Raw genomic sequence first — 13,534 nt, 5'->3', positions numbered from 1 at the left:
TGGCTTGGAAAAGCAATGCTCGAGCAACATTAAGTAAGTGCCTATGTTTACGTTCAACAACACCATTTTGTTGTGGTGTGTTGACGCAACTAGTTTGGTGAATTATTCCCTTCAATGAATAAAAGGTTTCAAGCTTAAACTCGGGACCATTGTCACTACGCACAACTTTAACCCTCTCTGCAAATTGATTCTCAACCAATTTAATAAAATTAATTAGGAGGTTTCAGACTTCTGATTTATGCTTCATCAAATACACCCAAGTGCTCCTAGTGTAATCATCAACTATTGTGAAAAAATATTGTGCACCAGAAAGTGTAGGAACATGGTAGCCACCCCAAATATCAACATGGATTAAATCAAAAGGATACTCACTTGAGATTGTACTTAACGGAAATGACATTATGGTTTGTTTGGCCAAAGGGCAAATAGAACATTTGCTTCTATCACAAGCTTTATTTGCAGAAAATTGAAACAATAAAGAAACCTTGCTTGAAGGGTGACCAAGACGTTGGTGCCAAAGGTTGGGTGTACGACTGTCAACGGAATTGCATGTTCCTTTCTGTGCTTGGTTGAGGCAGTAGAGTCCCTCTCACTCAGTTCCCATCCCAATCATCTTCCCCGATTGTAGGTCCTGTATAACACAAAGTTGTCTGAGAAAGATGGTGACATAAAATGAATCAAGTGCGCGCTAACTTGCTAACAGAGATTAGATTTAGATAGAAGAGTGGCACACATAAGACATTATGTAGAGTGAACTGAGGAGAGAAAACCACTTTGCCAATATGACTAACTTGGGCCGAGGTACCATCCGACAACTTAACAAAACGATTGTGAACGATTGTCAAATAAGTGAGAAGAGTAGGAGTACAGACTATATGATCACTAGCACCACTGTCCAATATCCAAACACTTGCTTTGCCATGTTGAGGAAAACAAAAAACTTTACCTGAAAGTTCCTCATAATTGGAGATATTACAAACTTGGTTGGCTATGGCAACCTTGTTCTTACTCAACAACTCAACAAGCTGCTTGCAATCTTCTTGTGAAAACGGAAAGTTGATTCCATCAAATTTCTTGTCATCCATGGAAACAACATGATTCCCCTTTGAGCTTCCCTGTCCTCCTTCTACAGCAGCCTTTCTCCTTCTACAATAATCATAAGTGTGGCCCTTCCACCCACAGTAAGTACACTTGAGATGAGCTCTGCAGTTTTTGGTTCTATGATTAGTCTTGTGGCACTTTTCACATCTCGCTTCGCCGTCTCCAAAATCGAGGTCTCGACTTCCCTTTTTCACGGCAAAAACAGCCGCCTCTGGTTGAATAACTGCTTTCCCATTCGAAGCCTTTGCTTCTCATGCCGCAATGCCATCGAATATGCTTTATTCACAGTTGGCAGTGGATCAATTGCCACTATGTTGCTTCGAATTGCAGTATAGTTGTCGTTGAGTCCCATTAGAAACTTCATGGTCTTCTGGTTCTCCATGTACGACTTAAGCTCTTTGCCTACCTCACAACTACAAGGTGGAATCTCACAAATTGCATCCCTCTCATCCTAGAGGCTCTTGAGTTTGGTGAAGAAGGACGTCACTGATCCGGTTCCTTGCTCACATTCATGGATTGCATTTTCTATGTTGAATAGTTGGACAGTATTGGTATGAGAAAAACGCTCCTGCAACTCAAGCCACATGTCTCTTGCATTCTTGCAATGAATCACGCTGCCAGAAATCTCTTTCGACATTGATCCTAGTAGCCATGTCTTGACTAAAGTGTTGTAGTGATCCCACTGCTGCTGTTCTTCAATCCTGTTGGTTAGCCTCTAAATGGATCCATCAACGAACCCCTTCTTATTCTTGATTGTCAGAGCCAAGCTCATGGATTGAATCCATGTTGTATAATTGTCTTCCATCAAGGATTGCGATACAAGTACCTTCGCATGCTCCAGCTTCTTATCGTCACCGCCTGCCATGGATGGTTTGTTTGTTTTTCACGTTATGCCTAAGAACAAACGCTCTGATACCATAAAGAGAAATTGAATGAGAAGAAATTGATTTCTTGATTGATGTTGTATCAGTTTACATGTTTTATACATCTCATTTACGTACTCAATCCACTATTATGGCCTAGGATCAAGTTCTAACATATACACAATTGACTCATTGCTATTTTACAGAATCAGTTAACTGATATGGTGGGATTCCTTCCTTTGACAGCTTCTTTCCTTCAGTAATTCTTTCCTTTAACATACAATTTCAGCTATGTAACAAACAACAATGAAAGCTATTTCACCTATCCTCTTAATGATCCTAATAAAGTCTTTCCTAGATTTGTGATGCATGTCTCGGGTTCAGCAACTGACATGGCTGACATCTGCCAACCAATGGAATTTGTTGTGGTCTCAACCAAGACAACAATGTCAAGTCTATGCCTTTTGTGGGGCTTTTGGTAGTTGCAATGAGAAGTCCTCGCCCTTCTGTAATTGTTTGAATGGTTTTGAGCTGAAATCAAAGGTGGATTGGGATTTGTAGCATTATTATTGTGGGTGTTCAAGAAGAAACCGGTCTGTATTCTGGGAATGCTACTAGTGATAATGCGGAAGAAGACCGATTTCTAGACTTGCCTAGCATGTCATTACCTAAAAAAAGAGTCTGTAGATGCTGTTAGTATCGTGCAATGTGAATTATTCTGCTTAAATAACCTTTCTTGCACTGCTTATGCTTATGACAGCAATGGATGTTCAATCTGGATTGGAGATCTCTTCAATCTGCAACAACTCACAGGAGATGACAGTAATGGAACAAAATTTTACCTCAGACTTGCAGCTTCTGAGTTGGACATCTCCAACAGAATACTTATTTCAAAAAAAAAAAAAATTAAAATTGAACTAATTTTAGGCTAAGTTTAATCTCTAGTAGACTAGCTAAACAAAAGCTAAATTTAACTTTAGCTAAAAAACCTAGCTATATTTAGCTAGAGAGGAGAGATAATTTAACTAAAACTTAAATTTAATTTGGAATTTAGGTATTCTGCTGAAGCATAACTCAATAAGTAACTAGTTATATTCCAATTTTGACTACTTTTAGCTATGCAAATAGCTACCACTTTTGGAAATGCTAAGAATGTTAGGAGTAATATAGACTGTCTTGTAAATAGTTATTATTTAGTGAGCATTCTTGTAATTAGCCAACTAGGGATATTATTGTAATTTAAATCATAATCTCATCTCTATATAAAGGGTTCTCTACTCAATAATATACACTCTATTCTCTCTTTCTCTCTCTACATCTCTTTATCTAAATTCTTCTATTTTCTATTTTACAACACGTTATCAGCACGAGTAGTTTTACGATTGAGAATAGTATTCTGGAGCACGAAAAACTCCAGACTAAGGATCACCAAGTAAAGCTCTAGGATTGTGAATCACCAACAAGAGAAGGATGATCGTTCAAATTGCTATTCCAAATTACTAACTTGAGAAGAAGATTTGTTCGTTCCGCATTGAGTAAAATTTTGCAAATTCTGATTTTAATTCATGTTTTTCAAACCTTGATTGTACATACACGACATTGCCAAGTGTAATTAGCTAGGCCTAGAGGCCGGCTTCAGGCCACCTTCACATGCCTAAACTCCATCATGGGTGTAACCTCCGGAAACACCAGCAGGCGGGCTATCGCCTGAGTCAGGCTCAAGCCGAGATCATCCAAGACTCGCCGTCACGCGCCGCATCAAGATAGCCTCACAAAGGCATTAGAAGGCATGTACTGATCCTCATCAGTCCCACATCATAAAGCAAACGAATTTCACTCTCAGATTGCCTCCATATTCCGGGAAAGTGAATAACTGACTCTCATACCAACTAGAAAAAAGACAACTTTTAAGCTAGCCTTTGATTACATTTTCCATATTCTTTTTCATGTGAACAGAGTTAAATAACTAATGACCAAGGTGGTGAACTTGTTTCACATTACTTCTGACTGTAAGGAAACAGAGGAAGCACCCTTTTGACAAGGTGGTGACTGACTGACTGGTGAGCTTGAAAATATCCCAAATCCCAAACAAATGGACCAAGTTACTTGAGAACGAGGTATCTTCGTGTATTCTTCAGCGGTTCAGCCTATCTCAAACCCATATCTCCATTGCAGCTGTCAACAATGAAAAATAGAGAAATTATTTGTGAGCACCTGCTTCTTTTCAGTTTGTAATACTTGCCACTTGGCAATCATTAATATCACGTAGCTGACTGACTGTGTCGGAGCTATTTTGCTTTATAAGCCAAAGCTCCATTATGTTTTTCTGGTTCTTTACTGTTCTGCTTCCCGGTTTCTTCTTTCCTTAGTCGGAGCTCCTTTGGGCCCTGCTCTTATGTTGGGCTGTTATTGTTTCTCTAGGCCTTGGGCCTCCTTTATGAAATTTGACCCAAAAAATGGCTACTAGTAAAGCTGCCAAAATTACCTCTCTATCAAAACTAGGCCTGGGACTTGGAACCTTAAAACCGGCTAAACCGCATCGAACCGGACCGAAAAACCCAGTTCGGTTCGGTTCGGTTCTTCAACATATTGACATACGTGTTTTCCGGTTCGGTTCTTTATATGACAATAACGGTTCGGTTCCGGTGTTCACTTTTTAAACTTGCGTGGAACCGAACTACTATCACTACTGCAAAGATAGCCTTTAATGACAGTTTTTTTATGGCATTTTAGCAAAAACGTCATCAAAAAACTTTTTAATGACGTTTTCAGGTTGAAACGTCATGAATAATTTGATAGTAAAAGCTTTGTGACACTTTTGAAACGCCATAAAATTTTTTAAACAACATGACGTTCCTAAAACGCCATAAAAAAAAATAAAAGATGGCGTTTAACAAACGCCGTAATCATAGACTAATCCATGACGTTTATAAACGTCATACTAAAGAAATAATAAACGGCGTCCGTTAGACGCCATAATTATAGGCTAATCCATGGCGTTTGTAAACGTCATACTTGAAAAAATTTAATTTTTTTTTAAATTGCCCCCGCACCCAGCCTATTTTCTTGTTCACACATTCCAATCAACTTTAATTTTCTTTTTCTTCTATTTTCTTCTCTGTTCTCTCTCCGTCTCTCCCTCCCATAACCCTTTTCTTCTCGATCTGGAGCAAGAAGCAGAAACAACTCGAGTTTCATCCTCGGTCTCAATCCATCGTCTCTTGCTTCCTGAAGATGTTACGGCGAGGCCGATCCCCATGTCAAGTCACTGTTCTCTTGCATCAAGCAGAAGAAGAAGAGGCTGACTAGCTCTCTGTCAAAATTTCACAGGTTAAATCTGAAATATCTCTTGGGTTTTATTCCTATTGAGTATTTTCTGTGATTGGGTCTATTTGATTGAAAATTTCTCAGATTTTCTTCACATTGAAAATCCCTATGTGATTGGGTCTATTTGATATCTCATTGAAAATCCTCGACCTCAACTCCTCAATCCTCACTAGCGGCGCCATCTTATCTTCTTAATTCCTGTTTTTCGACTTCAGAGATTGAAGAAGACTCGGTGTTCTTTTCTCCTCCATAGCCAAGGTCCAGATCGATGGCCAAGGTCCAGATCGGTTGATGTAATTATTTCCTCTTCTTTGGGTTATCGGATTTAAACGAAATCCGAGTATGGTGCCATGGTGGTTGAAGTCTGAGCACGATCTCCGCCGCCACAGCAAGGACTAGATCGATTTATTTTTCTGAGATATTGGGTATGATGATGCATGAAGACTCGTACTTGATCTTCTGGGTATGGGTATTTCTGATGCCTTTTGCTATTCTAATCATGTGGTTTTTGTTAATTTCTATTTAATTTTAGGTTTTGATTTTCTGTGTGTTAATATTTTGATTTCGATCTTGGTTTGTCATTCATGTTGATGACTTGATTACAATAACAAAGCATGTTGATGACTTGATGGTAATATCTGTTTTTCTCTTGGTATTTTACAGGATAGTTTCTTTGCCTAGTTTTTGTTGGGATGGGGAAATTACGATTGGGGCTGGATTGGCTTCATACCCAGTTGACACAGTGCGCAAAAGGGTGATGATGATGTTTGATATTTAATTTCATATTATTTCGCTGTCTGGGAATGCCTGAAAAATCGTAGCTTTGGTAATTAGTTTAGTTAGTTAGAGCTATATGTATTGTTGATGGCATCAATTATATCAGAAAGAAGATGAGACTTGTTCGTGTTAGTTTTTTTATATTTGTTTCGGGGCATTTGTGCAGAGATAGACGAAAATTTCATGCTTTAGGCAAGAGGAGTTCTCTTCAGAAACCCTGAAAGCTGAGTACATTGGACACTTGGTGCCAGAGGAAGTAGTCAAGCTGGAATTTGATGGTTCGAAGGAGGTCAAAAGGGACTGGGGATTAACTCTTAAAGAGGTCATATTTCCTTGTTTTACCAAGTTTCATGTTTGTGCTATTTTCTTAATCGTTGAATGTCCAGTGGCTGCTGTTGAATAAAAGAACTGAATATTAAATAGCTTGTTTAGGTAGAGAGAATTTTGTATGACATATGATTGAGATTATTAGGTATGATGAATTGGGTTGAAGGTTGGGTTTTGGAACTGGACGGAGGTGCTGATCAAAAGATAGAAGGCAATAATGCTAGTGCTGATGATGCAATCATGCTTGACAAGGATGACTATGTATCTGAAACAAATGCTACGAACATTGTAAGTCTATGGTTCACTTATATGGATAATAGATGGAATACTTGCATGATATGTATAGATGGTTACACAATATAACAGTATAATTATATAAAGTCCTTAAGAACATATGTAGTAGAAAGCAACTTCGCTACCACATTTTTACTTCTTGAAATATCATGTCAATCTTGTTTGATAAAGCTCTTTGTCTAAAGATGTTATTTGTTATTCTTTAGATTAGCTCTTTGTATATGTGCTTGTTTCTCTGTTTTCATGTTTTTCAGCATGATTAATATGGATTTTTGGGTTTTTAAGCTGCTGGTAAATATCCTTACTTTCCTGGCCAAGAACCCACTTTGCCTGGGGATATCGATTTGTTGCTTCAGGTATGGCTTTCATGAACCTCCCTATGTGTTTCTTGTTTAATCCAATGTACTTGAAGTTGAAGTTCTATGGTTTTTGTCTTGTCATGTATCTCCACTAGTATTCCAATTATGTCTTACCCTCTAGTATTTTTCTTTTCAATTTTGTTTGTTGCTCATTTAGAATGCGGTCATTCTCATAAGTAAAATTTTTGTAGTACTTCGATTAATTGATGTCATTCTGCAGGTAGAAGTACACATATTTCAAGTGTAGTTGCCCTTTGAGAAATTGGTGAATACAGCATGCTATAAATGTCAAGAGCAGTTGCTATTCTCCATTCCATATACTCTGGTTTAGCTAGTCTAAAGCAACCTGTGTTATCTTTTTTTTTTCCCCTAAGCTTACTTGTTTGAGAATTTATTAATAAAATTTACAATGACGGAAGTATTGTAGATTGGATATTTTTGATTTTATTAATTCAGAGTTACATAGTAATAGAATTTTATCATAGTGAGGTGTAATATTCTAGCCAATACTATAATTGATTTTCTGCATTTAATCAGAAAATCAATTTATCTAATTTTTTTTTTTAAAAGTTGGAAAAAATTTCATGGCGTTTAAAAAACGTCATGGAAATATTTTTAATGGCGTTTTGGAAACGTCATTAAAATATTTCAATGGCGTTTTCGAAACGTCATTGAATATCTTTGATGGCGTTTTCAAAACGTCATTGAATATCTTTAATGGCGTTTTCAAAACGTCATTGAATTTCTTTAATGGCGTTTTCAAAACGTCATTGAATGTTTTTAATGGCGTTTTCAAAACGTCATTAATTTGCCTAGGAAAAGACGGCGTCGGTTATTACGGCGTCTGGGGATGGCGTTTAAAAACGCCATTAAATGGTTTTTATGACGTTTTTCAAACGTCATTGATGTAATTTTGTGTAGTAGTGTATATAATTGATATTTGATAGTAGGTAGATCTGATTATCCACCAGACCACCACTCAACAATCTTATCCACTCAAGACTTCTTTTTTTATATTTTTATTTTTGTCTATTCCACTCAGCTAGAGATGGCAAAAATCCCAAGCGGGGCGGAGCTCCATTGGATACCCGCCCCTAATGGGGGGAGAATTCGGGGACAAATGGGGAATGGGGATTGGGATTCCCCCACTATCTAAGATTGGGGATGGGGCGGAGATGGTATTGTGATCTCCATCCCCAAACCCGCCCCAATAATATATACATGTATTTAACTTATATGTATTTTAATTTATTGTTTATAATATAAATCGCAAATATATACATTTATTACTTTACTTTAATATCTACACTTTTATTTTAATGATGTTTTGACTTTTGCACTCATTGAATTATGATTTATGAATTTAATTATATTTTAAATTTATTTGTTGTAGATTTTGATTTTAAAAAAGGCAATATGAGAAAAAATTATTTTATTTATTAAATTCTTATTGGGGATTTGGGGCGGGTTTGGAGACTTAGTCCCCAATGGGGATGGGGACGGGGAATCCCCAATATATTTTTATTGGGGATTGGGGCGGGGATGGGGGTAGAAAATGACCCTGGGGATGGGGATGGTATTGTGATCCCCATCCCCAACCCGCCCCATTGCCATCCCTTTACTCAGCCTTGTCCACTCCAAATTATCTATTAAAAAAACAATCCTAAAAGACTCTCTCTCTCTCTCTCTCAGAGACTAGAACTCATCTCTCGATGAAAACCCACAGATTCACCTATCATTTATTAATCAATTCTTCATCTCCAACTCAAACATGAAACCCCCAGATTAAAACTCCCAACAACCTTTCTCAATCTCCACAAATCTATCTTTCACTGATAAGATCTCTAATTCTTCAATCTCCTCTCTCAATCTCGAGCTTCTTTTGGCACCAAGTGGTTGTGGATTCTATAATCTGCGCTCAAGGAAGCTGAGGAGAAAAAGCAGAGACTTCAGCAGAAGCTCGAGTCTCTCATTGAGGGAGGTTTTAGTGGATATTGAAATAATGAATTGTAGGGGCTGGACTAATTGTTCATCGGTGGAGTTAGTGTTTAATAGAAATTGGACTATAAACTTGGTTATTTGGATAAAATTGGGTTTCTGTGGTTGCTGTATTCACAGGCTTAGAGTACGAAAATTCAATTCTTTATTTGCTGGGCAGTTGGGTTATTTTCTAAGAACAGTTCATACATTAAATTCACAATCATTCATAAGTTTGTTCCTTATTCTGATTCTGTTTGGGTTTGCTTGATTTCTTTCAGATAAGCATTGAAGGGTTGGAGCTGAGAAATTGGGGCCTAGAAAAGAGATGGTTCCCAGCAAGTATTAGGGCCTGTTCGGTAATGTTTCAAAAACATATTTTCAGAATTGTTTTTTGAAAATGAAAAAGTGAAATAGAGAATGCATTTTCCAGATGAAAAATGTGTTTGGTAATCAAATCTTAAAAACCATTAAAATTTTTTTTTTTTCATAACATCAAAACTCATCTTCAGAAACAAAGAAGACGTGCACTATTCTTTCAAGTTTCTAACGCAGACTTCAAAGAGACTTTTATACCAAGAGCACCAATAATCATCCAACAGTTTCAATTGCTAATCTGAGACCACAATCAATCTCAGAATATTTCAATTCCCATTCAATTAACTCAAACCGAACCGATTAGAAACGGTTCGGTTCTAGTTCGGTTTCAATTTTTTTACTTTAAACCCGAACCGTTTGTGGTATGTAGTTTTCGGCGTCGGTTCCTAAGTTTTTTAACAAGAACCGACCCGGTCCCAGGCAAAACATAACGCCCGCCTTAATTGACTTTCTGCAATTATTTTGTGCTGCCATTCCGTTGGATAGTTGGCTAATAAATAAAAGTCTAAACCAATCCAAAGAAAATGCTCCATGGTGCCAAATATGATTGACCTGGTCAATAGAAATGGGTCCGATATTGTATTTTTTCTTAATTAGACCAGTACAAATTGTATGATTGAACGACTTTCAGGCCACACAGAAAGACTCGATTTTGGTTCATCCACGAGTCTCCATGTATATCAAATTACCAAAAGTATATTCTTATAGCCAATCTTCAAATTTTTGCAACCATGGGTACCAAAACAAACCCAAATTTCATGGTTTTGGTTCTTTTCTTGTGCCTATATCAAAATACCGGTATTTCCCTTGCAGCTAACACCATCACCACAAACCAATCTCTTTTTGGTGATCAAACCATTGTCTCTGCTGGTGGAGATTTTGAACTGGGTTTCTTTAGACCAGATAACTTCTCAAACTACTGCATAGGCATATGGTACTACAAGCAAGTAGTGCTATCTGAGAAAACCATAGTCTGGGTGGCAAATAGGGAGCAACCAGTTTCTGATAGATTTGCCTCAGTGTTGAGGATTTCAGACGGTAATTTGGTTCTCTTTAATGAGTCCCGTAGTGAAGTTTGGTCCACAAGAGTGACATCCACCACCACCACCAGCAGCTCAGGTACTTCTATACATGCAGTTCTTTTAGATAATGGAAACCTTGTCTTAAGAGATGGGTCTGACTCCCAGCTTTTATGGCAAAGTTTTGATCATCAAGCCCAGACTTCTCTACCAGGAAGTACATTTGGACTCGACACTATTGCCAAACAAACCCCAATTCTCACTTCATGGAAGAATTCAAGAAGAATCAGTCTGCAGTGTGGGAATACCGACAAGTTTCGTGAGATGTCTAGTATGTCACTGCCTGAAGGAAAGGAATTAGAATATGCTAGGAGTATTGTGCAATGTGAATCAGCGTGCATAAATAACTGCTCTTGTACTGCTTATGCTTACGTCAACAGTGACTGTTCAATTTGGAGTGGAGACCTCTTAAATCTGCAACAACTCACAGCAGATGACGGTAATGGAGCAACTTTGTACCTCAGGCTTGCAGCTTCCGAGTTTAAGAATCCCAAAAGTGATACTGGTGGTAAGCGGTCCCTTGTAATTGCATTACTCTCAGCAACAGCAGCATTGCTTATAACAATATTTGGTTTTTTCTTATGGAAGAAAACCTTGGGAAATAGAAGGTACTGCCACCATTAATCTACCTCTGTCTAATACGCGCACATGTACAGGCACACAGATTAACCGAACAAACTAGATTTCTGTATCTCCTAACAGTATTAATGAAACAGGAAGTCTGGAGAAACTATGAGTAATGTTAACATTGGTGGAAAGAATGATATTGAACTCCCACTCTTTGGTTTAAGGAGCATATTAGCAGCTACAAACAACTTTTCTGAAGCTAATAAACTCGGAGAGGGAGGATTTGGCCCTGTGTATAAGGTGAAACTTCCACTTTCTGTTCTTTAAATTCACCTAAATTGTTCTTCAATAATATGAAAAGTTCATACACTTAATAAATTTGAATGGTAAACCGAGGAGAAGCCTATATTTTGTCAGATTTTTCTTCCTTTACAGGGGATTTTAACCGAAAACACAGAAGTAGCCATCAAAAGGCTGTCGAAGAAATCCGGGCAAGGACATCAGGAATTCATGAATGAGTTAAAAGTTATAGTCAAACTACAACACATCAATCTTGTTAGGCTCTTGGGCTGTTGTCTTGAAGACAGGGAAATGATATTAATCTATGAGTACATGCCTAATCGAAGTTTGGACACATTTTTGTTTGGTATATGCTCATCACTTCTGAGATTAGCTTTTGGATTTAATGAATTTCTGGGGCATCAAACTTGAATAACTATTAGCCAAATATTTTTCTATATATTTGTGCACTATGCTCATCTCATTCTTGTTCACGTTTGTGTAATCAGATCCATCTGAAAAGACGAAACTTAATTGGAGTAAACGCTTTCAAATTATAGAAGGTATTGCTCAAGGAGTGCTTTATATCCATAAGTACTCCAGATTGAAAATCATTCATAGAGACCTAAAAGCAAGTAATGTTCTGTTGGACGAAGATTTGAACCCCAAAATTTCAGACTTTGGAATGGCAAAGATTATTGAGATAAATCAGAAGGAAGCAAATACCAACAGGGTTGTTGGGACATAGTAAGTATATATAGCATTTTGTTTGATTCAATTATAAACCTTACATATCATTACAATTGCTCACTTCTCTTCCATGAATTTTTGCAGTGGCTACATGTCACCTGAGTATGCACGTTATGGTCACTTCTCTGTGAAACTGGATGTATTCAGCTTTGGAGTCCTGTTGTTAGAGATTGTAAGTGGAAAGAGGAATGCTTCTTTTTATCATGATGAACAATCAGTAGTAACACTTGCTGGTTGGGTAAGTATCTAAGATCTGGTTTATATAGTTCTACGTGTAAGCATCAAATATTTGTTATTAAATGATAGCAACACAGTAGCTATGTTGATGGTAAATATGTTAAATCTTAGGCATGGCAATTGTGGAAAGAAGGAAAAGGAATGGAAGTGATTGATGCATCAGTAAGGGAAACATGCGAGCCTCATGAAGCTTTACGGTGTATCCATGTAGGCTTCTTGTGTGTTCAAGAAGCTCCAGTTGATCGGCCAACAATGTCTTCTGTAATTGATATGTTGCAGGGCGGTGAAGCAACATTTCTTCCACCCTCCAAACCTCCTGCATTTTCAACACATAGGAAGTCTGATGCTGTTGTTTCTTCTTCTCAAACACCTACTAGATTTTCCAACAATGCAATTACCATTAGTATCCCAGAAGGTCGATAGAGATCATAGAGCCAGGTTCGACGTCTGTCGGTAGTTGGGACTTGTAATTTTTATGTTCAGATTTCTTATCCAGGGTTTTTTTTTTAAGATGTAGGTAACCATGCGACACTAACATGCATGGTTCTCCTCTCTGTCTATAAATTTTGGTTCTATTTTTTTTTTTTTTATGAGAAGAAAAATGCATTGCATTGAAGAGTTCCTAATTAGGGGTGAGGCTATTTCCACCCCATCAAATACTTTGTTCACCCTACAATTAAATTTTTATTCTGAAACTTCCAATTTCACCCTCAAATAATTTTAAACAGAAAAAAGAAAAAAGAAAATTGGCACACCATCAACCCCATGCCTTCTAGTTTCTTTTTACTCTTTCATTTTTTTTTTCTCTATCTTCTCCCTTCATCAACTACTATGACATAGAATCAAACACGAGTCACATTAAGTAGAACAAAATAATACTAACTAACAATTCTTTTCACTTGTTGCTATAGTTTGAAAATTTCATCTAATTATTTGTTTGGCCGGCTAGCGATGAAGAAGCTAAGATGATAAATTTTTTTTTTTGGTATAGAAAGCTGATATGTTAATTGGGATGTCTGTTGTGTAAAATTTTAATTAAAAAAAAATTGATTTCTCATTTTCATTGTTTTTCTGTTAATAATTATTGTTAAGGATAATTTTGAAATTTTGAAGAAAAAAATTTAGGTATAGGGTGAACAAAATATTTAATAGGGTGTAAATAGAGGCACCCATTAAAATATGATCAGTCGTATTCCATACGTATTGTGGAATTAGTGTA

General features: G+C 37.2%; 1 protein-coding gene and 1 long non-coding RNA gene across 6 annotated transcripts; both read left to right on the top strand.

The window, feature by feature from the left end:
- Positions 1-5,023: 5,023 nt before the first annotated feature.
- Positions 5,024-7,543, top strand: LOC133726090 (uncharacterized). 4 transcript variants are annotated; one of them, XR_009854647.1, is made up of 7 exons: positions 5,028-5,294; positions 5,507-5,754; positions 5,955-6,117; positions 6,235-6,390; positions 6,541-6,683; positions 6,975-7,045; positions 7,269-7,537. It is a non-coding gene; the product is annotated as an uncharacterized LOC133726090 (long non-coding RNA). The 4 variants fall into 4 exon arrangements; XR_009854648.1 differs by having other exon boundaries at positions 5,024-5,294; positions 5,376-5,754; positions 6,235-6,683; positions 7,269-7,543; XR_009854645.1 differs by having other exon boundaries at positions 6,235-6,683; positions 7,269-7,532.
- A 1,928-nt stretch (positions 7,544-9,471) lies between these two features.
- LOC133726087 (G-type lectin S-receptor-like serine/threonine-protein kinase B120) lies at positions 9,472-12,837 on the top strand. 2 transcript variants are annotated; one of them, XM_062153556.1, is made up of 6 exons: positions 9,472-11,090; positions 11,199-11,349; positions 11,467-11,695; positions 11,838-12,075; positions 12,163-12,316; positions 12,427-12,837. In XM_062153556.1, the coding sequence occupies exons 1-6, from the start codon at positions 10,135-10,137 to the stop codon at positions 12,736-12,738; spliced, it is 2,040 nt and encodes a 679-aa protein (XP_062009540.1). In that variant the 5' UTR covers positions 9,472-10,134; the 3' UTR covers positions 12,739-12,837. The 2 variants fall into 2 exon arrangements, with proteins under 2 accessions (XP_062009540.1, XP_062009541.1); XM_062153557.1 differs by having other exon boundaries at positions 9,476-11,090; positions 11,485-11,695; positions 12,427-12,836.
- Positions 12,838-13,534: the final 697 nt, after the last annotated feature.

The sequence above is a fragment of the Rosa rugosa genome, chromosome 1 (genome assembly GCF_958449725.1).
Source record: "Rosa rugosa chromosome 1, drRosRugo1.1, whole genome shotgun sequence".
Taxonomy (NCBI): Eukaryota; Viridiplantae; Streptophyta; class Magnoliopsida; order Rosales; family Rosaceae; genus Rosa; species Rosa rugosa.
This window is presented reverse-complemented; position numbering and strand designations above follow the sequence as displayed.

Excerpts from the sequence above, each read along its gene's own strand:
- LOC133726087 (XM_062153556.1), top strand. The coding sequence starts at position 10,135 with ATGGGTACCAAAACAAACCCAAATTTCATGGTTTTGGTTCTTTTCTTG. Across the intron at positions 11,696-11,837 it reads TTTGGACACATTTTTGTTTG|ATCCATCTGAAAAGACGAAA; the intron begins GTATATGCTCAT and ends TTGTGTAATCAG. Across the intron at positions 12,076-12,162 it reads AACAGGGTTGTTGGGACATA|TGGCTACATGTCACCTGAGT; the intron begins GTAAGTATATAT and ends GAATTTTTGCAG.